At 47.6% G+C, this 27,229-nt stretch overlaps 1 protein-coding gene across 3 annotated transcripts in view; it reads right to left on the bottom strand.

Moving 5' to 3' along the window:
- SFMBT2 (Scm like with four mbt domains 2) overlaps positions 1 to 27,229 on the bottom strand; it is a 177,850-nt gene that overhangs the window by 5,049 nt on the left and 145,572 nt on the right. For all 3 annotated transcript variants that reach the window (XM_070380908.1, XM_070380909.1, XM_070380910.1), the window contains 7 exons: positions 25,386 to 25,456; positions 22,369 to 22,508; positions 16,605 to 16,714; positions 5,913 to 6,088; positions 4,630 to 4,796; positions 4,036 to 4,299; positions 3,062 to 3,190 (listed from right to left, as the gene is read on the bottom strand). In XM_070380908.1, coding sequence (XP_070237009.1) covers positions 3,062 to 3,190; positions 4,036 to 4,299; positions 4,630 to 4,796; positions 5,913 to 6,088; positions 16,605 to 16,714; positions 22,369 to 22,508; positions 25,386 to 25,456 — 1,057 coding nt within the window. The remainder of the gene's footprint in view (positions 1 to 3,061; positions 3,191 to 4,035; positions 4,300 to 4,629; positions 4,797 to 5,912; positions 6,089 to 16,604; positions 16,715 to 22,368; positions 22,509 to 25,385; positions 25,457 to 27,229) is intronic.

Here is a 27,229-nt window from a genome sequence, read left to right as displayed (position 1 = left end):
TTCACCATCCTGGACTGGAAGGGACGGAGGGCTGGACTGGGCTGTCCCAGGGTCCAGCCCTTCTTGGGCTGTGGTGTCCCCCCGCTGCTTTGCTGTGACTCTCAGAGCCTTGGAAAGGGGTCTCTACCAACAGGAGACCAGCCCTGACAGTTCCCACCAGGCGGGGAGAGATGACCTTAACCACAACGCGATCCTCCGCAGGAGCACACACGCACTTGGACACGTGTGTGCACACACACCCTCACATCTGTAACCTGCGTCACCCAGAATAATGCCTGAGGCCTGTCTTATTTAGCTTTCTACATCCATACACAGGGCCCCACAATGGAGAGATTCACTCAATGATGGGTGAAGCATAGTCACTGTAGAAAGAAGAGCAAGGAGGCTCAGCCTGAGGCTTTAGGGCCACCCCATCAGGCAGCTCTGCCTCTTGACCAGCTTGCTTCCTGTAAGGACTGCGTTTATTTATCTGGATGTTGTTTGGGTTACTGAGTGTCATTGCAACCCCTTCCAGGGCACCCAGCCTTCACATTCGGAGGAAATGGGTGAGGGTCCGAGAGCCTGCAGGCCCAAGGTAACGACAGAGGTTGTGGTGGGCAGGAGCAGACACCCTGGGCTCCTGCCAGCTGGAGAAGCAGGCACCCCGGGGCTGCCAGGAGCCCCAGCACTGATGCAGGCAGGCACCTCAGCAGGGGTCAGGGAGTTTCACAAAGGCAGCGTTTGTTCTTAAACTGATGGCTTATTTAGCTGTTCTGTAAACCTCTAAAGCAAAAAAAAAATACCCTAAATTCATAAATTAATTTTGGGGAGGGGCTATAAGCCTTTTGGCTTTCCTGGTAGCTCTGCTGGTAAAAGAATCCTCCTGCAATGCAGGAGACCTGGGTTCGATTCCTGGGTCGGGAAGATCCCCTGGAGGAGGGCATGGCAACTCACTCCAGTATTCTTGCCTGGAGAACCGCCGTGGACAGAGGAGCCTCGTGGTGTACAGTCCATGAGGTGGCTAAGATTCAGACAAAATATATATAGAACTAGTTGTATGTCGGCCCCCAGAGAAGTTACAAGAAACACAAAACGAGTGAGACGGGCTTTCTCCTGCAGCCTGGGAACAGACACACCTGTGCAAGGAGCCACCCAGGGCACAGATGACAAAGGTCCCCAGAGCCGGAGATGCTGGGGGGCCAGGGACTGCCTCGTGCTGAACTGTCTGTCAAAGCAGCGAGCCAGGCAGGGCGCGGGGTCCCTGCTGCCCCTGCTCCACCCTCAGCACCCAGAGCAGTTCCCGCTGGCACGTAACGGGCTCACTGAACACGCGCCAAGAACGAATGGGCAGAACTGGCCACGGTGAACATGAAAGTCCCAAGATGGGGAAAGCAAATGATAAAGAAAGAATCTGGAGGGTGAGCAGAAATGGAGAAGGAATTTGGGCAGTTTGCTTACTGCATGGCTCTGATTCACAAAAGGTGAGTGACTGGCAAAATTTTAGGAGTTTTGTGTTTTTATAGATGTGTGGCAGTTTCCTATATAATGTACATGTTTGCAGCATGAAATTACAGAGTAAGTTTTTTAAGCAGCTGCTGTAACATTTCAGAATTAAAAAGCATATATTTTGTTAACAGGAAACTTGTAATTTTTGTAAAAGCTCCTGGTGATGATGACAGTCTCTGAATTTACCGCTCAGAATCAGGGGAGGGAAGGCGTGTGGCTGTGATTCCATGTGCTGTGAATTCTCACAGAGGTTAAAGCCCCAGCTTCTCCTTGTTCACCTAAAACTCATCCGACACCTGAAGTGACCCCCTGGAGGCCTCATCAAATCAGAGCTGTGGCATTTGGGCTCAAAGATGAAAGAACAAATTAGTAATTGAAGGTCTGACTGAACAAAACACCTCAGGCAGCCCCACGAACAACAGCCTTCTACTGTGACAGAGGAAATGGCCTAACGTAGAAGTTAAATAGAAGTAAGGCTGCAATCAACTGAATTCTACCTATTTTTCTCTCTATAAGAGAAATAAATAGGGACACAAGGCCAAGTCTCTCAGTGACGTGCGAAGATGCGCCTTGTTGATCCTAAGAGTGGCCAAGGGTCAGGAATGTTTTAGACGTCTTAACTTGGGAAGGCACGAAACTTTCTGACATTTTACTATAAACAGGGATTGAAGTCTAATGAAGGACGACTCAGGATAAGCAATATTTTAGCCTTTTCCTCAAATCAGCTTTGTTTTCACTTCCTTGCTTACTACCAGATATTTAGGAAAGGAATCAACACTGCTGAAGGACACTGAGGAAAGCAGTGTTCAGTAAAACGCAGTGGCCTGAGGGCTTCTGCCTCTGGGAAGATCAAGTAGACTTTTCTCTATTTTTCCTGAAAGCCTGGGGGTGACAAATAAGACAAACACAGGAAGTCTCGGGAGGGCGGAGAGAGGAAGACCAGCCAGGGACGTGGGACCCCAGATGTAACATGGTGGCCAGAGCTTCAGGCTTCTGTTTGTCTGCTGCCCTCCTGTGACTTTATCATCGTTGCTGTTCACTCAGTCGTGTCCAACTCTCTGCGACCCGTGGACTGCAGCAGGGCAGGCTTCCCTGTCCTCCACCATCTCCTGGAGTTTGCTCAAACTCGTGTCCTATGACTTTACTACTCAACAAGCGGGCAGCCCAGAAGTGCCAACGGGCACCAATGAAGCGACCCACCCAAAGCCTCTGCTCTCTCTCCTGGTAGGTGGAGCTGGGAAGACAGAAGCCTCTCAGATGACAACTGTTCGACTGGGGGACAGAGCGTCCCCAACCCACCAGCAAAGGCAAAGCCGGGAGCACTGACCACCAGCCCGGCCAGGCCGCCTAAGACCACCCCCGCAGCGCCCCCTCTCCCCCACCAAAGGGTATCCGAGAACGCCCAAGGGAAACCCGAGATGTCATCTCCATCAGATGTCAGAGCCCCAACGGGGTGCTGGTGGGAGCATCTGAGGAGCCTGAGCTTCCTGCTCTCCTGCCCCCAGTGATGCCCTTCCCCCTGGTGTGGCTGACTCCAAGCCAGCTGACACAGAAGACTCAGGACAGAAGCCCGTACCTGCTCCTGAAATATTTTGGCCAGAGGCGCGCAGTCCGTCAGCTTGATGAACCTCACCACATCCGTCACCGACCACTCCAGCGGGTTGCTCTCCAAAACCAACCTTTCCTCCTCCTCCTGCTTCACATCCTGCAGACAGAAGGGAAGCGAGAGGTCTTTTCATTGCTTCCCAGATGGTGGGACACTCTCTGAACCCAGCGGGCTGCATCCGGACTTCCTGGACCGCACGTGGCCTCCTCACTGGGCACCCGGGCAGACACAGATACAGCCAGTGTCCAGGGAGGCGCTAAGCAACTCGTCTGGGCTGTGACTTTGCTCCTAAGGCTTGTGCGTCTTTCAGTTCAGTTCAGTTGCTCAGTCGTGTCCAACTCTTTGTGACCCCATGAATCGCAGCACGCCAGGCCTCCCTGTCCATCACCAACTCCTAGAGTTCACTTTAGAGGTAATTAAAAAAAGGAAAAGAAGCCATGGCGATGGTGACAGTGACTCCCATGCTCAGGAAGTCTGAGGCCAGCTCGTCACTGGCTCCATCCCTGATGGAAAAGAAGTGGCAGGAGCCGGTGATGGTCCGAGAGGCTGCTCTGCCCCCGTGGATGTGTGTGATGCTGGTGCCGGCGACCTGCCAGCTGACTGTAACACGTGGGTTCAGGGGAGATCTGACGGCCTGATTACACATTTTATAGCATCCTAAGGTCTCCTAAGGAGGGAAAGCCCAGGGTTTAATGAAACCGTGAGGACTTGCTCTCTGTTCCCTTGACAGAAGTCCCTGTGGCTCTGAAGTCTTCCCCAGAACCCCATCCTGAGGCTCACTGCCCCCTTCATTGGATGCGGAGTCACCAGGATTTCTGGGCCTGATTCAGGAACTCAGTGGGAGCAGCTGCTAGAGATTTATCTTAAACTAGGGGCCCAAGTGCACCCAGAGCTGTCCCCACTGGGGACCCCAGACAAGCCACTCCATGTGACCCACGCTTCACCTCTGCTGCCTCCTGGCTGGCAGCCGGGCTCTGGGGGGCTCCTTCGGCCTGGGGGGTGGCCGGCGCCCTCCGGGCCCTGCGTGTCCTCTCCACAGGGGCCCGGCGCTCGGCCTCCACGCTGCTCCGCAGGGTCACGGCCCTCCGGGGCCGAGTGGAGGGCACCTCGGCCGAGGACGTGTCTGTCTGGTCATCACGGATCTCAGAGCCGGTCTCCTCACTCCCAGAGTCATCGTCCATGGCGTCTGCATCCTCCTCTTCACTCTCCTAGGGGGATGGGAGGTGCGCTGAATCGGCAGAGAAGGCAGGAGGGGGCCTGCAACTCCCCCCGGACCCTCTCCTGCCTGGTACCTGTGCTGCCCTCCTGGAGAGGTTTATCCAAGAAGGCCCAAGAGACGGACCCCGGGGTCCCACCCAGGGCCCCAGTAGCACCTCTGTCTGCCAGAGACGCTGCAGTGTTAAGTCTGTTCTACAAGTAAGACAGGGTACTGGCTCATGATCCCCACCACTCAGCATCAAACCACTGCCTCGGCATCAGCAGTGAAGCTGTGGCCCTGCTTCCCGATTGACCGTCAGGAGCGTCCGAGCCAGATGTACCTCTCCAGAGCCTGCGGCCAAGTCCACGGCGGACGACCTCCGCTTCTTCTGAACAAACATGGATTTTCGTCGCTTCCTGCGTCTGGCCGGTTTAGGGTGTCCGCTCTCAACGCGGCTTTCCCCAATCGGGGGCTTGCTGATCTTCCTTCTCTTCCCGTAGTAATAAGCTACAGGAAGAGAGATGGTTAAAATCGTTGTTAAAAGGTTACATCTGGGGCATATGTGGAGGAAGAGGCAGGGAGGGGAGATGGAAAATGAAAGGAGAGGGAGGGGGAAGTGAAAAAGAGATAGAAACATTTGAGATGAAGCTTCACATCCCGTTCACATCTCAGGGAGCAATTCTGACAAAACGGCTCACAGGGAGGAACCCTGTCTCAATGCCCTTGTGTTCACAGGTATCAAGGGCAGGAGTGGGGCCTCTCAGAACTGGTGGTGAACACACAGGCCAAATTAATGGGGCATCTTTTTCCTTTTCAAACAGTATTCCTTACCTGTTATTCTTTACTCATTCAGTGGACACTCTTCCTTACTTCTGAATTCAACAGCAGAGCTATATGTCTGTGTTACCCCCTTAGAGCGCTACTTAGAAAATTTCTCACCAAATTTCAATAATATGTATCGATGTATTTTATGTTGAATGTCTAATCAACTAATTAAAACCAACTGCAATCCAGTTTCCAATCATGATCACCATCCAGAACGCTTCCTCAATTAACTGAAGCTTCAACTGTTCCGTATGGAGCTCTCATAAAAGAACCCAATGCACCAAAGGAAGCTTTATCTAACGGCTGGAGGCATCAGAAAGAAAACAACAAACGCACGCAGGTGACAGATGGGGGTCCACACATCTCCACGCTGCTGTACCGCAGAGGAAAGTCACCAGCCTCCAGACTGCAACTTCCTCGGATGCAAAATGACCAACCAAAACTGTCGATTTCCAGTACCTCCCAATAGGTCCATGAAGATGGCATTTATAAAAACTGTCGAGAAACCCCCCGGGGTAAGTGAACAAACACTTATACATTCGTGTCTGATACCCAAAGAGAACCATGGTGCAGCTCGTCCAGGACTGTGGTCCCCAAAGAACCAGAGATACCCCCTCCCATTCCTTACACCAGGAGAGAAACACACGAGTATCTACCAAACAAACCTTAAAGAATTCTCCTGCAACTATTCCTATGAAAAGCTATTTGAAAGGTCTGGAAAAAAAAGAAACACAGCCCACCAACTACATCACCCTACAATGCAGACCCAGGTTGCTGTCCCTTTCGCTTGCCACTTACTGTATTTGGTTTTGGTGTGAATAGAGCAGTTCTCCGGGCAGTTTTCAGAAACCAGCACAGGACTGAACAAATTTGGACAGCACTCGAGCTTGGCACACACCCGGCGGCAGAAGTCCGCTACTTGGTCGGAGGTGCGGACAATCTTGGCCACAGCCCGGTACGTTTTGCCTCTGTACCTGGAAACAGAGAAGGAAAGGTGATGAAGAGACCACGGGCTTGCTCAGGTCTCTTCCACACAGTGGACTCCTAAGCAGCGCATTCACTAACAACAGGGTGGGTTGTGTGTGGTTTCTCTTCCATCTGCTTTCATTGTTCCTTATGAGCTCACAGAACCGTTTTTAAGAAATGCCCAATGCCGCAGGCAACGTTCGTGGTGACCACACGCATGGTCACTGACACCCAGAGAGAACCCGGGATCCCGAAAAAAAAAAGGCTTCCACTCGGTGCATTCTCACTAGTGAGTGAAGTCAAAGTCACTCAGTCATGTCTGACTCTGCAGCCCACCAGGCTCCTCTGTCCATGGGATTCTCCAGGCCAAGAATCCTGCAGTGGGGAGCCATTCCCTTCTCCAGGAGCTCTTCCTGACCCAGGGATCGAACCCGGGTCTCCTGCACTGCAGGCAGATTCTTTACAGTCTGAACCACGAAGGAAGCCCACTCTCACCAGGGTATACGTAACTGAACACTCCTCCAGAATGCTTCTGGAATCCAAACAGTGTCATTCATGGCTCAAGACTTGAGCAAAAACTTTCTCCTGCCCAAGAAAAACCGCATAAAATCGCCAACGCGAAACTAGAACCCAGATCTTCTGAAAAGCAGGTTGGGTGGCTTCCTGTCTTAAAAATAGGTCCTGCAGCCCTCATTCAAATGCTTAGGATTAACAGTGCTGTAAATCACCCTGGCTGAAAAGGTAAGTTCTTGGAAAGAGGTTTGAGTCACCTTTCAATACAGTTTTTAAAACTATCATTGGTACAAAATGATTATAAATTTCTCAGTTGGCAACAGATCCCAGGTCTTCATTTAATTCACATCTCACTAAACTTAAGAGTCCACTGAAATGAGGACCCATCAAAACAACTGGGCCTATTAAACTCTGCCCTTGATGGGGATGAGTTTGATGCCCCCTAATTGTTAAGAGGAAATCCTGAAGAATAATTGATTTTCCAGGAAAGATGCACGGAGTGGTAACTGGCTGAGAACACTTGTGTTAGTTTTAGGAAAAACTGCCCGAGAGAGAAAGAACCACCAGGGAAGGCCGGCCTTGTCAGTTTCCACATTAGCAGGGCCCAACTGCTCTTTTACACACTTGTGTACAGATCTTCCTTGACTTACGATGGGGACTGTGTTCAGCCCCTCGGTCGTGTCCGACTCTCTGTGATTCCATGGACTGCAGCCCGCCAGGCTCCTCTGTCCATGGGATTCCCCAGGCAAAAATACTGGAGTGGGTTGCCATTTCCTTCTCCAGGGGATCTTCCCAATTCAGGGATCAAACCCATGTCTCTTCAGTCTCCTGCACTGGCAGGTGGATTCTTTACCGCTAGTACTAGTAGCTCAGTTGTGTCTGACTCTTTACAACCTCATGGACTGTAGCCCATCAGGCTCCTCTGTCCATGGGACTTCTCCAGGCAAGAATACCGGAGTGGGGAGCCATTCCCTTCTCCAGGGGATCTTTCCGACCCAGGGATCAAACCAAGAACTCCTGCAGTGCAAGTAGATTCTCTGTACCACTCAGGCTACCTGGGAAGCCTCTGATAGGAGGTTATATCCCAATAAAACCATTTTATGTTGAAAATAGCCTACATTGAAAATGCAATGCATTAATAGTACATCTAATGCACCAAACCTCACAGCTTCACCTGCCCATCGTAAATATGCTCAGGAAACTTACATTAGCCTATGGTTGGGTAAGACCATCTGACATAAAGCCTATTTCATGATAAAGTGTTGAATATCATGTGTAATTAACTGACAACAGAAGTGAAAAACAGAAGGGCTGTCTGTGTCCAGGACAGTTGGAAGAGTTTGGGTTGTTCACCCTCGTGGTCTCGTGGCTGATGGGGGGCCATGGCCTCCGCCCACCGCCCCAGAGGGCAGGGCAGCACAGAAGCCGGGGGAAGATCAACAGTCTCATGTCCAAGTATGGTTTCAGCTGAACGCGTGTCTCTTTCACAACATCGTAAAGCTGAAAAATCAAGTTGAACCGTCTTCAGTTGGGCTAGAGGAGGAGGTGTCTCCAACAGTCAGCCTCACAACACGGCAGGGACCATGGGGAATTTTACAAAGGAAAGTATAACATGAAATCGTCACTGCTGCAGTTTGTGAATTAGATATCTCGTGTTCAAAACCTAGATCTGGTTCACTAAGAAATGGGATAGATAAGCTGCTTTTGAGTTTACGTCAACTTGTTTTTTCCTTCCTGTCCTTCTGAAGGCTCAACAACTGTGTGCCAGTGACATTCTTCTTTAGGAAGGGCATGTGGCCGCAGCTCAAAAGCCTCTCACTTTATCCCACAGTGGGAGTCCAGAGGGACAACACTTTGCCTTGGGAGTTTATTCAGTGCCCAGCAAGGCTGCTGTAAACCTGAAGATAAGGTTTCTGAAGCACATACGACAAGTTCTCTGAAGAAAAATGGGGAAATGTTGAATGAGACCGTCAGCCAGGCCGCAGCAGACACAAATAACACTCCTGGAAGGAAGAAGGGAACGAGGAAAAGGTCACAGAGGGGAAGTGATGAGGTCCAAGGATAATGAAACAGACGGGGGAGGAGGGAGCCACAGGAGGACACTGCGGGGACAGCAGAGTCTCGGGTCAGATGGTCCTCAGAGAGGAGGAGGGAGCCACAGGAGGACACTGCAGGGACAGCAGAGTCTCGGGTCAGATGGTCCTCAGAGGGGAGGAGGGAGCCACAGGAGGACACTGCGGGGACAGCAGAGTCTCGGGTCAGATGGTCCTCAGAGGGGAGGAGGGAGCCACAGGAGGACACTGCGGGGACAGCAGAGTCTCGGGTCAGATGGTCATCAGAGGGGAGGAGGGAGCCACAGGAGGACACTGCGGGGACAGCAGAGTCTCGGGTCAGATGGTCCTCAGAGAGGAGGAGGGGGCCACAGGAGGACACTGCAGGGACAGCAGAGTCTCGGGTCAGATGGTCCTCAGAGAGGAGGAGGGAGCCACAGGAGGACACTGCGGGGACAGCAGAGTCTCGGGTCAGATGGTCCTCAGAGGGGAGGAGGGAGCCACAGGAGGACACTGCGGGGACAGCAGAGTCTCGGGTCAGATGGTCCTCAGAGAGGAGGAGGGAGCCACAGGAGGACACTGCGGGGACAGCAGAGTCTCGGGTCAGATGGTCCTCAGAGGGGAGGAGGGAGCCACAGGAGGACACTGCGGGGACAGCAGAGTCTCGGGTCAGATGGTCCTCAGAGGGGAGGAGGGAGCCACAGGAGGACACTGCGGGGACAGCAGAGTCTCGGGTCAGATGGTCCTCAGAGGGGAGGAGGGGAGCCACAGGAGGACACTGCGGGGACAGCAGAGTCTCGGGTCAGATGGTCCTCAGAGGGGAGGAGGGAGCCACAGGAGGACACTGCGGGGACAGCAGAGTCTCGGGTCAGATGGTCCTCAGAGGGGAGGAGGGAGCCACAGGAGGACACTGCGGGGACAGCAGAGTCTCGGGTCAGATGGTCCTCAGAGAGGAGGAGGGAGCCACAGGAGGACACTGCGGGGACAGCAGAGTCTCGGGTCAGATGGTCCTCAGAGAGGAGGAGGGAGCCACAGGAGGACACTGCGGGGACAGCAGAGTCTCGGGTCAGATGGTCCTCAGAGGGGAGGAGGGAGCCACAGGAGGACACTGCGGGGACAGCAGAGTCTCGGGTCAGATGGTCCTCAGAGAGGAGTGCTGGTGACATTTCTGCTTTCTCGAGACTTCTTCCTCTTCCTCCCACAGTGCAGCTGCATTACCATGGTTCTAGAGAAATCCAGTGTGAGAAAGGGATCCACTGAGCGGGGGCGGGTGCTGAGCTGACATGGGAGTCAGGCCGCTGACATGGGAGTCAGATGCACACTGTGAAACAGGACAGGAAGGAAGAGGACCTCGGAGGGACCGGCTCCCTGACGGCCGTGTGGGGACCCACGCAGACCCCACAGTGCACAGAGGCTATCTGAGGAGGAAGACGGCTCACCGTTCAACAGATGCAGGAAGAAGCTTTCTCGGAGATTCCGTTATCGAACTCAAAGCAGAAACTTCTGAGAAACAAGGATCATCATAAATCCCCTCTCTGGGGCATAAATCCCAGGGGTAAACCTACTATAAATCTCCTCCTGGAGAAGTTCCATGGCCTTGAAGAAGAAAGACCACTCCTGCCTGCATAAACTATCCTGAACTTTCTTATCTCCCATGTTTTCCCTTAAAAACCCATTTGTATTTCCCAAAGACACCTATCTGTTCTTCCCCTAGGGGCCTTTGCTTCCCATTCCGTTCCCCCTACTGGGTCACGTCTGACTCAGGTGTAAGCTCCAAACGTCAGCAGAGAGCACCCTTGCGTGTGCCCGCACCCTACCAGCATAGAAATGGTTTTCTATTTTGCTATCTTCTGTCAGTTTACATTACAGGCTCCCAGGCACTGAACCTAAGAGAGCAAATGAAGAGGTTTCTCCCCACCCAACATCAATAAGGAAGTGTGTACCCTTCCAGTAACTTCCCACCAACTAAAGATTTACATCCATGCGAGTGCAAAATAATGCTCAAAATTCTCCAAGCCAGGCTTCAACAGTACATGAACCAAGAACTTCCAGATGTTCAAGCTGGATTTAGAAAAGGCAGAGGAACCAGAGATGAAATTGCCAACGTCCACTGGATCATCGAAAAAGCAAAGGAATTCCAGAAAAACATCTATTTCTGCTTTATTGACTACACCAAAGCCTTTGACTATGTAGATCACAACAAACTGTGGAAAATTCTTCAAGAAATGGGAATACCAGACCACCTGACCTGCCTCCTGAGAAATCTGTATGCAGGTGAAGTAGCAACAGTTAGAACTGGGCACAGAACAACAGACTGGTTCCAAATTGGAAAAGGAGTATATCAAGACTGTATATTGTCACCCTGCTTATTTAACTTATATGCAGAGTACACCATCGGAGAAGGCAATGGCACCCCACTCCAGTACTCTTGCCTGGAAAATCCCATGGACGGAGGATCCTAGTGGGCTGCAGTCCATGGGGTCGCTAAGAGTCAGACACGACTGAGAGACTTCACTTTGACTTTTCACTCTCATGCACTGGAGAAGGAAATGGAAACCCACTCCAGTGTTCTTGCCTAGAGAATCCTAGGGACGGGGGAGCCTGGTGGGCTGCCGTCTATGGGGTGGCACAGAGTCGGACACGACTGAGGTGACTTAGCAGCAGCAGAGTACACCATGCAAAATGCCAGGCTGAATGAAGCACAAGCTGGAATCAAGATTTCCGGGAGAAATATCAATAACCTCAGATATGCAGATGACACCACTCTTATGGCAGAAAGCGAAGAAGAACTAAAGATCCTCTTAATGAAAGTGAAAGAGGAGAGTGAAAAAGCTGGTTTAAAACTCAGCATTCAAAAAATAAATATCATGGCATCCAGTCCCATCATTTCATGGCAAATAGATGGGGAAACAGTAGAAACAGTGACAGACTTTATTTTCTTGGGCTCCAAAATCATTGCAAATGGTGATTGCAGCCATGAAATTAAAAGATGCTTGCTCCTTGGAAGAAAAGCTATAACCAACCTAGACAGCATATTAAAAAGCAGAGATATAACTTTGCTGACAAAGATCTGTCTAGTCAAAGCTATGGCTTTTCCAGTAGTCACATATGGGTGTGAGAGTTGGACTATAAAGAAAGCTGAGCACCGAAGAATTGATGCTTTTGAACTGTGGTGTTGGAGAAGACTCTTGAGAGTCCCTTGGACTGCAAGGAGATCTAACCAGTCCATCCTAAAGGAAATCAGTCCTGATGCTGAAGCTGAAGCTCCAATACTTTAACCACCTGATGTGAAGAACTGACTCAATTGAAAAGACCCTGATTCTGGGAAAAATTCAAGGCGGGAGGAGAAGGGGACGACAGAGGATGAGACGGTCAGATGGCATCACTGATTCAACGGACATGAGTTTGAGTAAGCTCTGGGAGTTGGTGATGGACAGGGAGGCCTGGCGTGCTGCAGTCCGTTGGGTCTCAAAGAGTCAGACATGACTGAGCGACTGAACTGACCTGTGAGTGCATGTGGCGAGTCGGAGAAAGACACACAAAGATAGAGGAACAAGAGTTTTGGGGAAAACAGTCTCTTCTCTTTCAGTTAAGGGTTGAGAAAATCAAAATGGGCCTTGAGCCAAAAAGAAATACAGAATGAAAACACCAAAGCTAGTTCAAGCAGAATGACTTCAACGTGGTCTAACTATCATTCATCTACAAAATGACCCAAATTGGGCCTTTTTTTTAAAAAAAAAAAAAAATGTGATGCAAGATTTAACTTGTGACAGAAATATGACAACAGAGAGTAAGGTTCCAGTCTGTCAAGCTGAATTTACATTCTGAAATATTTAAGGAAGAATTAAAAGGGAAAACAAGATGATGACTGAAGAAAATGAGGATGCCTGGCAAGCGATGAGAAAACCACTCTTCTCATTAGAAGTAAACAGTAAGGGATGGTCCCGATTTCTTTCAAAACAAAGCTTGTACTTCCTTGGTCATGTCTTCTTACTCTAGAACTCAGGTCTAGAAAGTACAATGCCGGCTTTCAGTCTTAAGATACTCAACTCCTCAGAAATGTCTCTCTTCTTTCTTGATTCCTGTATTTCAAGTTATGGGAACTCTGTGTGATAAACGGGGTGTGTATTTATTTTACAAAAGACAATTCTGATTCAGAACACCCTCAACTGGTCTATGTGACTGAGAAATGCTGTGCCCAATTGTGATGAATTTATGACACACCAAAAATTCTGCCTTCTCTTTAGAAACTGGCTCACCTGCTTGCTTATCATAATGTTTACAGCATACATTTTCAGGAGAGCAGATTTCTCAAATCTGAGCCAAGTAAAAATTAACATGAACAGACAAAATCTTTTTCAGTGAAAAATCTCTCAGAGAATCCTTTTTCAAATAATTCTCCTTGATAGCCAAGTATTACATCTTACCATTCACAAAGTATGGGCATGAATAAATGCCCCTAAAAAAGTAAAATAAATGAGAACACATGCAAAATTAGTCATTGCTTGTGAAAAAATGAACCAAAACATCACTGCCATAGAGCTGAACATGACACACCTAAGGGTAAAGATTTGACTTTTATCTGATTTTATCCCCTTGTTTCTGCCTAAGTGATTAAGAAATATAATTCACTCAAAAATTATATCAGGATATTTCCTCTTTAAGTATTCTGCATAACTGTAACAAAAGACTGGGACAATCTATTAAAACTCCACCCAGCTTTTATAAAGATTGTCACAAAAGTCATTCACACAGAGCTAGCTGGCTTTTTTCCCCCTCAGGAAGATTCTATACACACTTTGGAAAACATATGTAAATGTCTCTAAATGCAGAGGATAGGAATTCTTTCAAATCCTCCTAAGGTATAGCCAAGCATAGCCTAAATTCTTTATCCTAATATTCAAAATAATGTAGGTTGATTTAGTAATGTCAATCCATCAGAAACAAGCAACTTTCTCATCTAGAATTGCTGAAGTGAGCTACATTAGTATCCCTTTTTCCCTTTTCCACAGAGCTATTCCTGGTTTCGCCTTTCAATCCACGTTGTAGACTCATTATATGATAGACTCATACAGTCTTCAAATAGTTCAATAATCTGTTCTGGTATAAAAGATATGCAGGCATGCTAAGTCGCTTCAGTTGGTCAGACCTTTTGTGACCCCATGGACCGCAGCCCACCAGTTGTTGGATAAAAAGGCAAAAATTGCTGGGGGAAAATAACAGATGACAGTGTTTATTTTTCTTCTATTTATGGGTCAAATCTTGTCAATACTGTCCATGGGGTTCTCAGCAGTCATGTACAGATATGAGAGCTGGACCATAAAAAAGGCTGAGTGCCAAAGAATTGATGCTTTTGAACTGTGGTGCTGGAGAAGACTCTCGAGAGTCCCTTGGACTGCAAGGAGATCCAACCAGTCCATCCCAGAGGAAATCAACCCTGAATATTCATTGGAAGGACTGATGCTGAAGCTCCAATACTTTGGCCACTTGATATTGACGACTCACTGGAAAAGACCATAATGCTAGGAAAGACTCACACTAAAAGGAGAAGACGGTGGAAGAGGTTAAAGATTGCATCACTGTTTCAACAAACATGAATCTGAGCAAACTCTGGGAGATAGTGAAGGGCAGGGGAGCCAGGCGTGCTGCCGTCCACGGGGTCACATAGAGTCGGACATGACTTGGGACTGAACAACAACCCCCTTGTCAGTGCCACCCCCACCTTCTTAACAGGTCTTTACAGAGAGGAAAAAACCAATCAGAACCCCCAGATGTTAAGTGCCAACATGTGCAAAAACCTACAGATGAAGAGCTCATATTATTTCTTCCTGAGAACACTCACTGTGATGTTATAATTTGAGGACCGCAGCCAAGACAAGTAAATGCATTAAAGCAGCTCTCCCCCTCGCTGAGTTAATTTATTCATGACAGAAAGCATTTCAGCCTTTCAGCAAAATGGGAAGAAGTCAACTTTCCTCCCATTCGCACCGAGGAAAACATCAATGTTATCAAGATCTAAAAAAGTTGTCGTTTCACATCAGAAGGAAAGGGGTGAATCAACACATAATATAAGGGGTGTTCCTGCTGACTATAAATCTGCCATCATTAGCAGCTCCTTTGAGATGCTACTCTGATTCAGACGCTTGAAACCCACTTCAGACGCACATTTTCTCATTACAAGCTGCTATGTAAGATTCTGCTAAGGCACATGCTGTCATGTTTGATGTAACCAGTAATACGCTGCCTTTACAAGGCAGCAAGGCTGGGGCACACTGTGTCTGTTTGATTGTGTCAGGCTGGTTTCATAAAAGCTCTGATCGACTTGGGAACGTGAAAATGAGTGCAAACAGTGCAAAATAAACTCACCCTGTCATTTTGGGAATTTGGAGCGAGTTTCTGGCTTGCTTACGGAGGTGGGGAGATCTTAATGGAATTTAAGATTGCTGTACTTCTACTATTTCAATATCCTTATGTATATTTTAGAGTTATTGAATTTTACAGAAAAATTTTAAAACTAGAAATAAGAAAGGTTTTCTGTGTAAATACTTGTTACCTGCCACCACTACCAGTAGGAACTGACCTTGGAAGAAAACGTTTTACTGTGGCTGCTGCTGCTGCTGCTGCTAAGTTGCTTCAGTCATGTCCGACTCTGTGAGACCCCATAGACGGCAGCCCACCAGGCTCCCCCGTCCCTGGGATTCTCCAGGCAAGAACACTGGAGTGGGTTGCCATTTCCTTCTCCAATGCTAAGGACCACCAACTTAAATATAGTAGAAAAATAAAGATTATCAGATTCGAAAAAAAAACATGTTTTGTTTTGGGGGGGCTATAGGTAAAGCTCATGTAAATATTCCTTGGAAAAGAAGGGAAGGATGAATACGGTGTCACCCTTTATCGACATGATGCTTCCAACAGCTCAACACTCTCCTTATTTACATGTATTATATGTTCCCTTTAACTTCTGTGATTTTGCAAAGTATCATTGGACCTTAGATGACTTTTACTGTATCTAAAATTATAGAGATGCTCAAAAAAGACACAAGGAAAGGTTGAGTGGATAACTCACAATGAATGCAAAATAACCAAATTTCACCACACCTGCACTCAGTCCTCATGTACATTAACTCCAGAAGAAAACACTGTTGGTCATAGAAATTATTCAGAATTCTTCAATTTTCACTATTTTCTCAAAAAGAGGACTTAGGAATGCTCTAGCCATTGAAAAGTAGTTTACTGTTTAAAACAGCATCATTTTCCAAATGTTACAGCAAAATGCAATCTTAGGATACTGTGATATCCTAAGTGGACCGGTGAAAATGTATTCCATTGGAAAAGAATTAAGTGAATATTAAAAGCCTTCTGAAATCATCAAAGCAATTATTAAACATCAAGCTATTTTTGAGAAATGGGTCTTTTTCTATCCATCTCCTCAGGAACTGAGTTCTCACATAGGAAGCCACGAGTGTGCTCAGTTTGAGTTCCAGAAACTCAAAGCAAAGCAAATTAGCACCTTTCCAATTAGCCTGTTTCCAAATAAAGTCAGTAACCAACTATATGTTCACCCACTGCGTTTTAACCAAAATCGAACAGAGGAACTGGTTCTTCCTGTTTTTTAAAATTCTCAACTCTAAGGATAAGGAACATCTGTACCTGCCATGGACAGTATCAGATATTAAGGTCTGTTGATGAAAAATGTATAATAATGTTAAGAGAACTCCTCTCTTTATATAAATGTTTCCCTTTGCATTGAATAATCCATTAGCACGCTTTTATTCTGAACGTTTAACACAATAAACTCTGTGTAGCCAGCACATCTGTGTGGGGCACCCAGAACTGCAGAACAACAGTCCTTCTGTTGATTCCACTTCTCTGGGCCATGCCAAAAACAGGAAGGACCAGTTTCAAAGGGGCAGATAAAGAAAGCTGAGAACCCTCATCTTCCAGAATTGAAGACACTTACTTGGCCTTCAGCGTCTCCTCCTGAAAGTTCCAGTGTGGGTCTTCCACCAGCTGTAATTCCCGTAACACCCTCCCAGGCTTGTAAGCTGCGTTGATGAGCATGCTAAGAACCTGTTGTGAAAAACAAGGAATGGCCATGAACTTCAACTGCATCCATTTCTGCTAAAACGAGAAAGCACCCCACTGACACTTCTGGGGTGTCTGCCCTGCACCTCTATTCAGTGATAGGCTGGATGGAGTCAGAGACGATATTCTGCAGACTGGCACCAACGATGTCTCCATCAATGGGATAGGAAGGCAATGAAATCCAAGGCCTCTGCCTGGGAGAGTGTGAGTCGCTGGGGGGCAAGAGGGGTGGGGTGGTCAGTTCTCACTAACCTTCCAGATTGCAGAAAAACTGGACTGTTTTCTCCAAAGGCCCACTGATCACCCTTCAACTAGATTCCCTTTCAGTACGACCGGTTACTAAGAATTCCATCTTATTCTTAAAAATATATTTAGAAAGGAATCACTAAGACGGAGATGACAGATTTGTGCCCACACTTTTGGAGCCTGATGGGCTGCCGTCTATGGGGTTGCATTGAGTTGAACACGACTAAAGTTGACTCAGCAGCAGCAGCAGCAAATATCTGTACGTAGGGTTAACAAATTATTTGAAACTCACCTAATGTTGACCCAACTTATGCATATTTAACATTAGGACAATTCTCAGACACGGGAGTGTTTCGAAAGGAAGTCTGAGTATCTAATGTCATCTGATAGCTTCCTCAAACTACCCCTTCGCTCCCAAGTCCCAAGTGCAAGAAAATAAGCATATGGCCAGAACCACTGCAATACGCCCAAGGACCAGCTGCTGCTGACCCTATGGACTGTAGCCCACCCGACCAGGCTCCTCCATCCACGGGATTCTCCAGGCAGGAATACTGGAATGGGTCGCCATGCCTTTCTCCAGGGGATCTTCCCAACCCAAGAATTGAACCCGAGTCTCCTGCAATGAAGGTGGATTTTTTAACCACTGAGTCACTGTGGAAGCCCCCAGGGGAAAGGTATGTTGCAGAAATTTTCAAGTCTCAGTTTTCATGTGCCTGGCGTGTTCCAGGATGTAACTGGCATGGTCTGCACCCTGCTTTAATTCTGAAAAACAAAGCTTTCTCATCACTGAGGATTTGATCTTAAAATATTCTTTACTCCCAGCAGTTAGCCTGGCGAGTGTCTTTTTCTCATCTGGGCAGCATTTTGCTGTGTCCAAGGTGCCTGTAAAGCCTCACCAAGGGAACACAGCTCCGCCAAGCACTTAACGGCCAGAACACAGCAATACAAGCAATTCTGGTGTGTTTATGTTTTCTCTATTAGAATAATCATCTGGCTTTATTATTTATTGTCAGTACAATTTACAGAAACTTTAAAAATAAATCCAATTGGCACTGGCTGAAATCACAGACCAAGTGTTTATCAACAGACAATAAAATTTCACTCCAGTCTTGTCACTGTGCTTCACTGAGAAAAACCCCAGAGCTACGTCTTATTTGTACATCGAAATGCATTTTGTGACTGTGAAAAGCAAATGCCTTCCAGACTTCAATTCAGAGTGGAAACGGCCTGCAATTAAATCGTAAACAGCATGCAATATTGAAAAATTTTTCCTATGGCTTCTCCCGATGTCACATCATATGTCTCTAAATTCAACAAGCTCTCCACAAAACCTTGGAATTGCGAGAGGAATAATTTGTGTGTACCTGACTCTGTGGTGCATTAGAGTTCTCTCCATGAAAATAGTGAAGTTGAAAGCTGTTATGATGACCCAAGTTAGACTGAATTACTGAACCTTGCAAAGCATCAGAATTCACGCCACTGTGCTCTTGACCACAAAAGGGAGCACACAACCTGTCCCCAGAGAACCGACAGGGTGTTCACTGTGAAGCCGATGGACACTGTTCCTAAGAAACTGGCGCTGAGACTGGTCTGAGTAACTCCAGGAGGAAACTGGCGCTACAGCAACGTCTCACTCGATTTCTTAGGGTTCATGAGGTGTGTATTTATAATCACAGAGAAGCAATAGCCTTTATACAGCTGGACGGAGCTGGGATGGGCGCTTTCCCTCCCTCTCAGGCATATGGGGACACAGCAAGAAGGTGGCTGTGTGCAAACCAGGAAGTGAGTCCTCACCCATATGCCGGGCTGGCCCCCGATGGAGGACCTGGAGCCCCAGACCCGTGAGCATCCATGTCTGTGTACTGAGCTGCCTGGTCCAGCCCATGGTGCCCTGTGACAGCGGCCCAAGCCCACTGGACACCATCCCCTCCCACTTCATCCTCCCCTTCCTCTCCCCTGGACTGTCACCCTCTGTGTGTGCACTGGGCTTCAGCCTCCCTCTTAAAGGAAGAAAACTACTTTCTCTCTCCATCTCTCATCTTTGGTCCCTCACCTCACTCCTGTCTCCACTGAAGGTAAAACCCTCAAGAACTGCCTACACCCATGGACTCCTCTCTCTCTCCTTCAGCTCCTCAGGGACACAATGCAATGGGGCTTCCCGGAAACAGGTCTTATCAAGATCACCTGAGATGCCAGCTTTGCCAAGAAGGAGTCCTTCTCGGCCTTGTCCTGTTCCACCCCGCCAGCAGCTGGTGGCACTGCCTCTTCTGCAGACACTTCCTACCCTTACCCTCAGGACCCCAGGCTCTCCTGATCCTTCTGTGCCCCCCCTCCAAATGACAGTGACCTCAGGGTGCAACCGCTGGACTGTCCTCTTCCACCTAGATTTACCCCACAGTGCACCTGGCTGCAAACACTGTCCACACACTAGCAAACCCACGGTCACCCAATGTGCACTGGACTCTCACACCCATCTCCAACTGGCAAACCTTCACGTGCCCAGATCATTTACCCTGTCCCACAGCTCCCTCTCCCTGCTGTTAAGGCCTCCGTGAATTCTGTTACTCTCACAGTCCATATCCAGGTCACTAGGAAACCCTCCGTGTATCCAAAACATGTTGATTTATTAGTTTACCATCACTCTCTCTAGAACCTAATCCTCGAGAAATTGGGATTTTCAATGAAATCAGGGGCTTCGTTTTGTCCGTTGCTTTATTCATCATAGCTACAACCATGCCTGGCAACAGCAAGTGCTCAATAAACAATTTGGGGGATTTCTTCAATGAATTTCAAGATGGGCACTGAAATTAAATTATTCTGCACACCTGAAAATTAATGCATGATTGATTCACGCCAAAAACTTGTTTGGTACCATAAAATCTATGTCAATAGAGGGAAGCTCAGGAGGTAGCAACTTGCCACTGATTTTCTTTCCTACAAAATCCTACCCTATGGTACAATGAGAAAATTCAACAAAGGTATCTTATCTTCTTTATAAAAAACCTTAACAAGAAAAAAATTACATTTTTCCCAACCTTCCAGGACCCTGCCTACTTAATTCCCACGTCACACATTACATATGTGCTATAGTTTCCACCATCCACACGCTCTGTACAGTTTTCAGTGGTCAACGTTCAGTATAAAATCCAGAGAATATTGTCCAGAGGCATGTCTGCATCTCTGACTTTGCTGACTGACTTAACCAGGTGCCATGCAGGCAAGACTTTTCCTCTTTCCAGTATAACCTGAAATGCCTAAGTCCTTGCTCTGAGGCTGTGGGCAGGGGGGAATCAACTCACCCTGGGGGCAGAGCTCCTGCTCACCTTGACCCCCACCCCTAGCTTCCAGCACAGTGCCCACCAGCATGAGCTTATGACTCCTGAATTGCTTTGGACCTGTCTAAATGGACAGATGGATGGAGGTATGATGTTTCATTCTCTCCTTGGTTCCCACAGCTAGGAGACTATCTGTGGGATATCTAGGAGACTATCTAGGAGACTATTGCACACTTAGCAGCTATGACAGTAGCTGCTAAGTGTGCAATAACTGATCAAAAAAGCCTTGGAAGGTGTAGATGGGCAAAAAGAAACATACATGGACCGTTGAGTCCGCACCCGACTTCTGCACTTCCTGAGGCTATGCAGCTACTAAGCCCACAGACGCCGACTGAAGGAGATCAAAGTCTCTGGTCCACTGCCCTCTCAGAGCTCAAGACCACACCCGCCCTCAACAAATGCCAGCGCGGCGTCCACGTGCACAGACCTCATCTACCTCTAGACGAAGCAGGGGGAAAACAGTCATCAGTCTACATTTCCCAAAGTCAGAGAAACCTTAACTATGAACACCCCGATGGCCCGATAAAGCAAACATGCTCTGTCTTTGCTCCAATGATCTCATGCTCCGTAAGGGAAATGCAACCTGAAACCAAACACAGGTCCAGGGCAGGACTATCAGTATAAAGACTGGCTTGGCAGACTCACACTTCTCTTGCACTCGTAGAACTAAAGCGCTTGCTTCTTTTTTCCCTCTCTTTCCTGCCTCATGCATTTTCTGAACATCAGCAAAAAACTAGTTCTGTCATCAAAAAACTGCTCTGGCCTGGCTTTTAAACTTCGCTGCTGGCACCTCTCAGAGAATCGATCAGGGCCTAACTACTGTTGACCAAGTATGTAGCAAAGTAAACTAGTCAAGCCTCAGAGACTGGCCCTGTGGTCACCATGTTTGTTAACAGGGCCCCTAGGTGGCCACGGACCTCACAATCACGTGGGTGTGACATGGTCTCACGGGCTTTAAAGAACTACCAGGTCTGTGTCAGTCCCCCGTTCCATTCTGATCACTGGCAACAAAGTCAGGCACAAATACAGGCAGGGGACAAGGCTGTGGCAAGGACGACCTCATGGGCTGAAACTGCTGGGGGCCTTGGGAGCCCATTCCTGGTCTAGGGGCCTTATTTTACACTGTGACAGGAATTCCCGTGTGTAAGCTGGGCTTGGTTTCCTCTCTGACCAAGTCTAACATCTGCAGGGTCTACAGTCTGTGTCAACGTACACAGCTGGAGCTCACCTCCCACCCGATCTCCCTAAGGCCCTTGAGAGGGGCTGCCCTCCCCCCGCCACCATCTCCCTTTAACTATCAATTTCTCTTCAATGGGGTCCACTCGACACTCAGGCTGGGCCATGCCTCCAGTAATTTGGGGATGTAAAATATGAAGGTGATGGCTCTAAAGAAAAGCTGGCCTAAGTAAGAACACAGGCCAAGAGCCGGGGACGGGGTCCAGGCCCCAGGACTCAGAATTCTCCACTTTCCAGGCCCGGCCCTGTGGTCTGCACATTCAAGGTGCTTCAAGTTTTCCTTCCCGTGATCCCACCGATGCTCCAGGCTGCTCAGATGGCTTTTCTGATCCCTAGAGCGGGCGGCCCCCTTCCCCGACCCCAGGCCCTGTTCTTGATACAAAGCCCAGCTCACATAAGTTTGTTCAGTGGCTAAACAGATGGATAAACAGACCCCTTGTGCCCAAGGAATTACAACACACTCATCATGGTGCAGGTGATATTCTGGGCATGCTTTTTTGTCACAAAAACAGGAACGTGACTACACGAAGGTTTAAGATAGGTCACTTTTTTAAACAAAAAAGTGGTGATTCACCAAAGATTTTACTCAAATGTAGTGAGCGTTTCTGCTGACTTGGGGAGGGAGGGTCCACCCCCTCCAGTAGAAGGGGGTCTTCCCGGGCTGGAACACTGTTCCCATCTGTGTATGACTGCCTTCAGTCTGCAGGATGGAGAGGAAGGGGGTGCTTGGCACATGAATGGACCCAAACTCCTATGACTCCCTCAGGGACCGTGGCCCACCCCCCCAGCCCCCCACCGTCCGTGGCTGTGGACGAGCTTTACCTCCTTAAGGACCAGCACACATTTGCCTGGCCCCACCGACTGCGGCAGCTCGGCGATCCTGCCCTTGTTGAGGTAGGGGCCCGAGAAACACCGGTGGTTGATGAAAAGCTGAGGACAGCAGTACTTCCCGTTCACCGTTCCTACGCGGAAGAGAAACACAGTCAAGGCTCCAGGACCCACAGCTTAACCCACTGCACCAGCCAAGTTACCCAGAGGGGCCTTGAGACCCCTATCAGAATGCTTTACATCCACCACACTCTGAGTTCCAGGTGTACAGCACCATGACTCCGCTATCCACATATATATAGCTGACGTTGTTGATCAGTCACTAAGTCGTGTCGGACTCTTTGCAGCCCCATGGACTATAGCCTGCCAGACTCCTCTGTCCATGAGATTTTCCAAGCAAGAACACTGGAGTATGTTGCCATTTTCTTCTCCAGGGGATTTTCCCAACCCAGGGATCAAAGCCACGTCTCCTGCATTGGCAGGTAGATTCTTTACCACTGAGCCACCAGGGAAATCATATACATATATGTTCTTTTTCAGAGTCTTTTCCTTAAAAGTTATTTATAGCTCCTCGTGCTCTACAGTTTGTCAGTTATATACTTTACATATTATAGTGTATATGTTCACCCACACCCAGGCCGACACCAGACACGGAAGGGCTTCCTCATTTTGCCGGTCCCAGGGACATGAAATGTGCCTCCCAGGGACTTAACTATGCATTTCCCTCATTGCTCTTTCAGGTTAGAAAGCGAACAGGCAGGTGTGGATTTAGTTGTGTCTCAAGGTGCCACAGGGAAAAGCAGAACAACTAAATGGTAAGGTATCAGTGGAACCCATGGGACATCTACACACACGGGATGTGGTCACAGGCGCAGGTGAGATCCACCCCCTCCCACAGCTGCTCCGAGCCAAGCTGCACTAACAGTGGTCTTTGTGTGTAAAAACTTGTTATTGAGAGAGTAGGACTGACATATATGCATATAAAGAAGGCTGAGTGCCAAAGAACTGATCCTTTCGAAACGCAGGGCTCAAGGAGATTAAACAAATCAGTCCTCAAGGAAATCAATCCTGAATATTCATTGGAAGGACTGATGTTGAAGCTCCAGTACTTTGGCCACCTGATGCAGAGTTGACTCACTGGAAAAGACTCTGATGCTCGGAAAAATTGACGGCAAAAGGAGAAGGGGGTGGCAGAGGATGAGATAGTTAGATAGCATCATTGACTTAGTGGACATGAATCTGTGCAAACTCTGAGAGATAGTGAAGGACAGGAGAGCCTGATGTGCTGCAGTCCATGGGGTTACAAAAAGCTGGACATGACTTAGCAACTGAAAAAGAACAAATTAACATATACACACTGCTGCTGCTGCTGCTAAGTTGCTTCAGTCATGTCCGACTCTGTGTGACCCCACAGACGGCAGCCCACCAGGCTCCCCTGTTCCTGGGATTCTCCAGGTAAGAGCACTGGAGTGGGTTGCTATTTCCTTCTCCAATGCAGGAAAGTGAAAAGTGAAAGTGAAGTCGCTTAGTTGTGTCCGACTCTTAGCGACCCCATGGACTGCAGCCCACCAGGCTCCCCCATCCATGGGATTTTCCAGGCAAGAGTACTGGAACGGGGTGCCATTGCCTTCTCCAATATACATACCACCATGTGTAAAACAGAGAGCTAGCAGAAAGCTGCTGTACAGCTCAGGGAGCTCTACTCAGTGCTCTGGGATGACCTAGAGAGGTGGGATTGGGGGGAGGAGCAGGAGGGAGGCAGGGGATGTATGTATCCATATAGCGGATTCATTTCATTGTATAGCAGAAACTAATTACACTGTAAAGCAATTATAGCCTCATTAAAAAATAAATTTTAAAAACCTTGTTATTCATTTGGGATGGTGATTTGATAGTCCAGGAAGCTTTGTTCTCATAGGACTTTAACTGAGAACCAATAGGTGAGGGGGGAGATATGTTATTTTTCCAAGTATAAGACAGAAGGAGTAAAATAACAATTACTGACTCTGAAAGATGACATGGTTCTTTTAAAACCATTCTGACATTTGAATTTTATAAAAAAGGCAAAAAAAAAAAGTTCACAGCTGCATTTACATGGAAATTCGAGGGTAGGATTACTCTGTCCAGCTCTTTAGGAAAAACAATCTTAGTAAGTCTACTCATAAAACTGCTCTCTTTACTGCAAAGAAAACTTTGACTAATAGGATTCTTCCATGGTACACAAGTTTTCATCTTGGGTTCAGAGCAGACTTCCTGAATACTTAATGAAGTATATTACTTAATGTACAAACATGTCTATAATCAGATTTGTAATCCAAAGGTAATTCACATTTATGTTTTTAAAAGTTACTGTAAGACACAGGACTTTATACATTAAAAAAAACATATTATTCCCAACCAGCCACTCAAACAAGGTTTTAGGACACAATTCAAAAGCCCACGGGGACTTAAGGATTAACCACTAGTGTAAAAATGCAAAGGTCATTGGCATAAATGGCATAAAATGTCCAAAAAGAAATGCCTAATAATATTTCCAACTCTTTTCCAACATGATTATTCCTGATACACAGTTCTAACTGGACATGTAATTTCCAAGTGACGCATGGACCCAGCTTCTCATGCCAAGCGAAGTGTCCCTAGCTACTGACCAAGAAGCAAAAAAGGAAAGACACCAAGAACATAGCTTAGAAAAAAATTTTAAAGGAGTAGGTATCTGTAAAAAATGATAGTTGGCTTGAAGTTGAGTATTTTCATACTGACCTAAAAATACATCAAAGTTGAGTATTACCATACTGACCTAAAAATACACCCATGTCTCCACTCACAGCAATGCACTGAGAAGGGCCAGGGCATCCTGCTGCTGCTGCTAAGTCGCATCAGTCGTGTCTGACTGTGTGTGACCCCATAGACGGCAGCCCACCAGGGTCCGCCGTCCCTGGGATTCTCCAGGCAAGAACACTGGAGTGGGTTGCCGTTTCCTTCTCCCAGGGCATCCTAAGCAGCTGATTTACCTGTGGCGTCCAGGTGAGGGAACAGACAAAGGTCATGAGGTATTTTCTCAACAGGCACTGTGGATGGTGATCTGTGGATAAAGGAGAAATGCCCGTGGGTCCCAAGCTATAGAAGAGACCAGCACCTTCCAAAGTCTTTTCATAACTTACAGGAATCTAAACTATGAATATGTAAGACGCAAATGCGTGCATGGCTAAGAACAGGTAAGATCATCGATGGGAAATTCTTACAGTAATTCCAAGAAGCCTGTAGGTCATCCGCCCCTCGAGGGGGTCATCACTGATCTCTGAGGCTCCTCTAGGTCACTTCCTGGGCATGTCGCTTGTTAAAGAATTATAGAAATGTCCTCAGTCATATTTAGGACATGCAGAACGTCAGTTTGCATTGACTTTCATTAAAGTCAGACTTCCCCTTTATTAATGACTTTCTTCTGCTGACTTTTGATTTCTGGGGTCCATGAGTGTATGGGTTGAGGCCACACTGAAAAGTAGATCCTTAAAGAACAATCTTAGAATTGACGATTCAAGTAGGCCTATTAGTCTAGGACAGAAGTCTGTGCTGCTGTTCAGTAAAAAGTTGCTGAACAAATATAAAAACTATCGCTCTAGGGGAAAAAGGCAAATTGGGTTTCCAGGAGACGTACAGGTTAACTTCATAGAAACTGCACAGATGAACAGTTACGCAAACTCCAAGTAAACAGTAATGAGGGCTCTTAGGGGGACCATCTATGGTGCTGGGTCTCAAAGTGGGGCCCCCAAGCTGTCAGATCAGCGTCACCTGGGAGCCCGTTACACGTGGAGAAGCTCAGGCCCCATCACAGACATCCTGAATCAGAAATTCTGCAGATGGGGCCTGGATATCTGTGTTTTAATGACCTGTCTAGTGACAGATGCAAGTAAAGGTGAAAACTGCCGATCCACAGGCTGCAAATTTAGCAGTCATGAATTCAAACTGAGATTCAATGAGGGGGACTGTTACTTAGCTTTTACCTCTCTATTTCAATGTTATCCACACAAAACTGGAGTCAGATGATTAGAAACATACTGATACACTGTTAGAAACATACTCAGAATACCCGGGAAACTGTTATTCACATCAAATAACAATGAAGCTGTTATTCGATTTTAAGTTTCAGTGTCAGTACATGAAAAAAAAAAGCTGCTTTCAACTCCCTTTCCATCAGTGTATTAAGAAAACAGATTCACTCAGTAAGGGATGGTTATCATGGTGTATTCCAGACATTTTTAAACATATAAACATGGTACTAACAGTGACAATTTTCCAGAAATATACAGCCGGTAGGTCCACACACTACAGAACATCCCCTTCCTCATAAACTTACAATTGAAACGTGCAGTGACCTACATTTATTTGGCAATGGAGGGCCCACACATCTTCATGTCGACTCTAATTTAATCTTTCTAAAACTCCCTGAGAAACAGGTATTTTAGAAAGGAGAGCGTTGAGGTGTGGAGTAATAAAACAATCTGATCCAGCTCACCAGGCTGCAAGGGGGCAGAGCTGAGGCCTGGACAGGCAGCTCTGGGGAGCCCTGGGGCATTAAGGACCCCGAGAACTGTCACAGAGCACCCTGACCAGAATGTGGGACCGTGGGCATCCTTCAGGTCAACTACGCTAGGATCAAAGTGAGAAGTTACAGTCTGGAAAAGAAATTCCTTAAGAAGCAGGCCCTGCATGTCCTGAACATAACAGATGCTCAGTACATGTTTTTCTGTCCCCTTGACTCCTGTGCTAGGTCGTGACCAGCTCTCTAACAAAAACAGCCCTATTTCCATCCTCTTTAAAGATACTTCATAGCTTATCATGGAGTTTTGTGAAAAAC

This window comes from Bos mutus, chromosome 13, assembly GCF_027580195.1.
Source record: "Bos mutus isolate GX-2022 chromosome 13, NWIPB_WYAK_1.1, whole genome shotgun sequence".
In the NCBI taxonomy this organism is placed as follows: domain Eukaryota; kingdom Metazoa; phylum Chordata; class Mammalia; order Artiodactyla; family Bovidae; genus Bos; species Bos mutus.
Note: the sequence above shows the minus strand (reverse complement) of the source record. Positions and strands in the feature narration are given on the sequence as shown.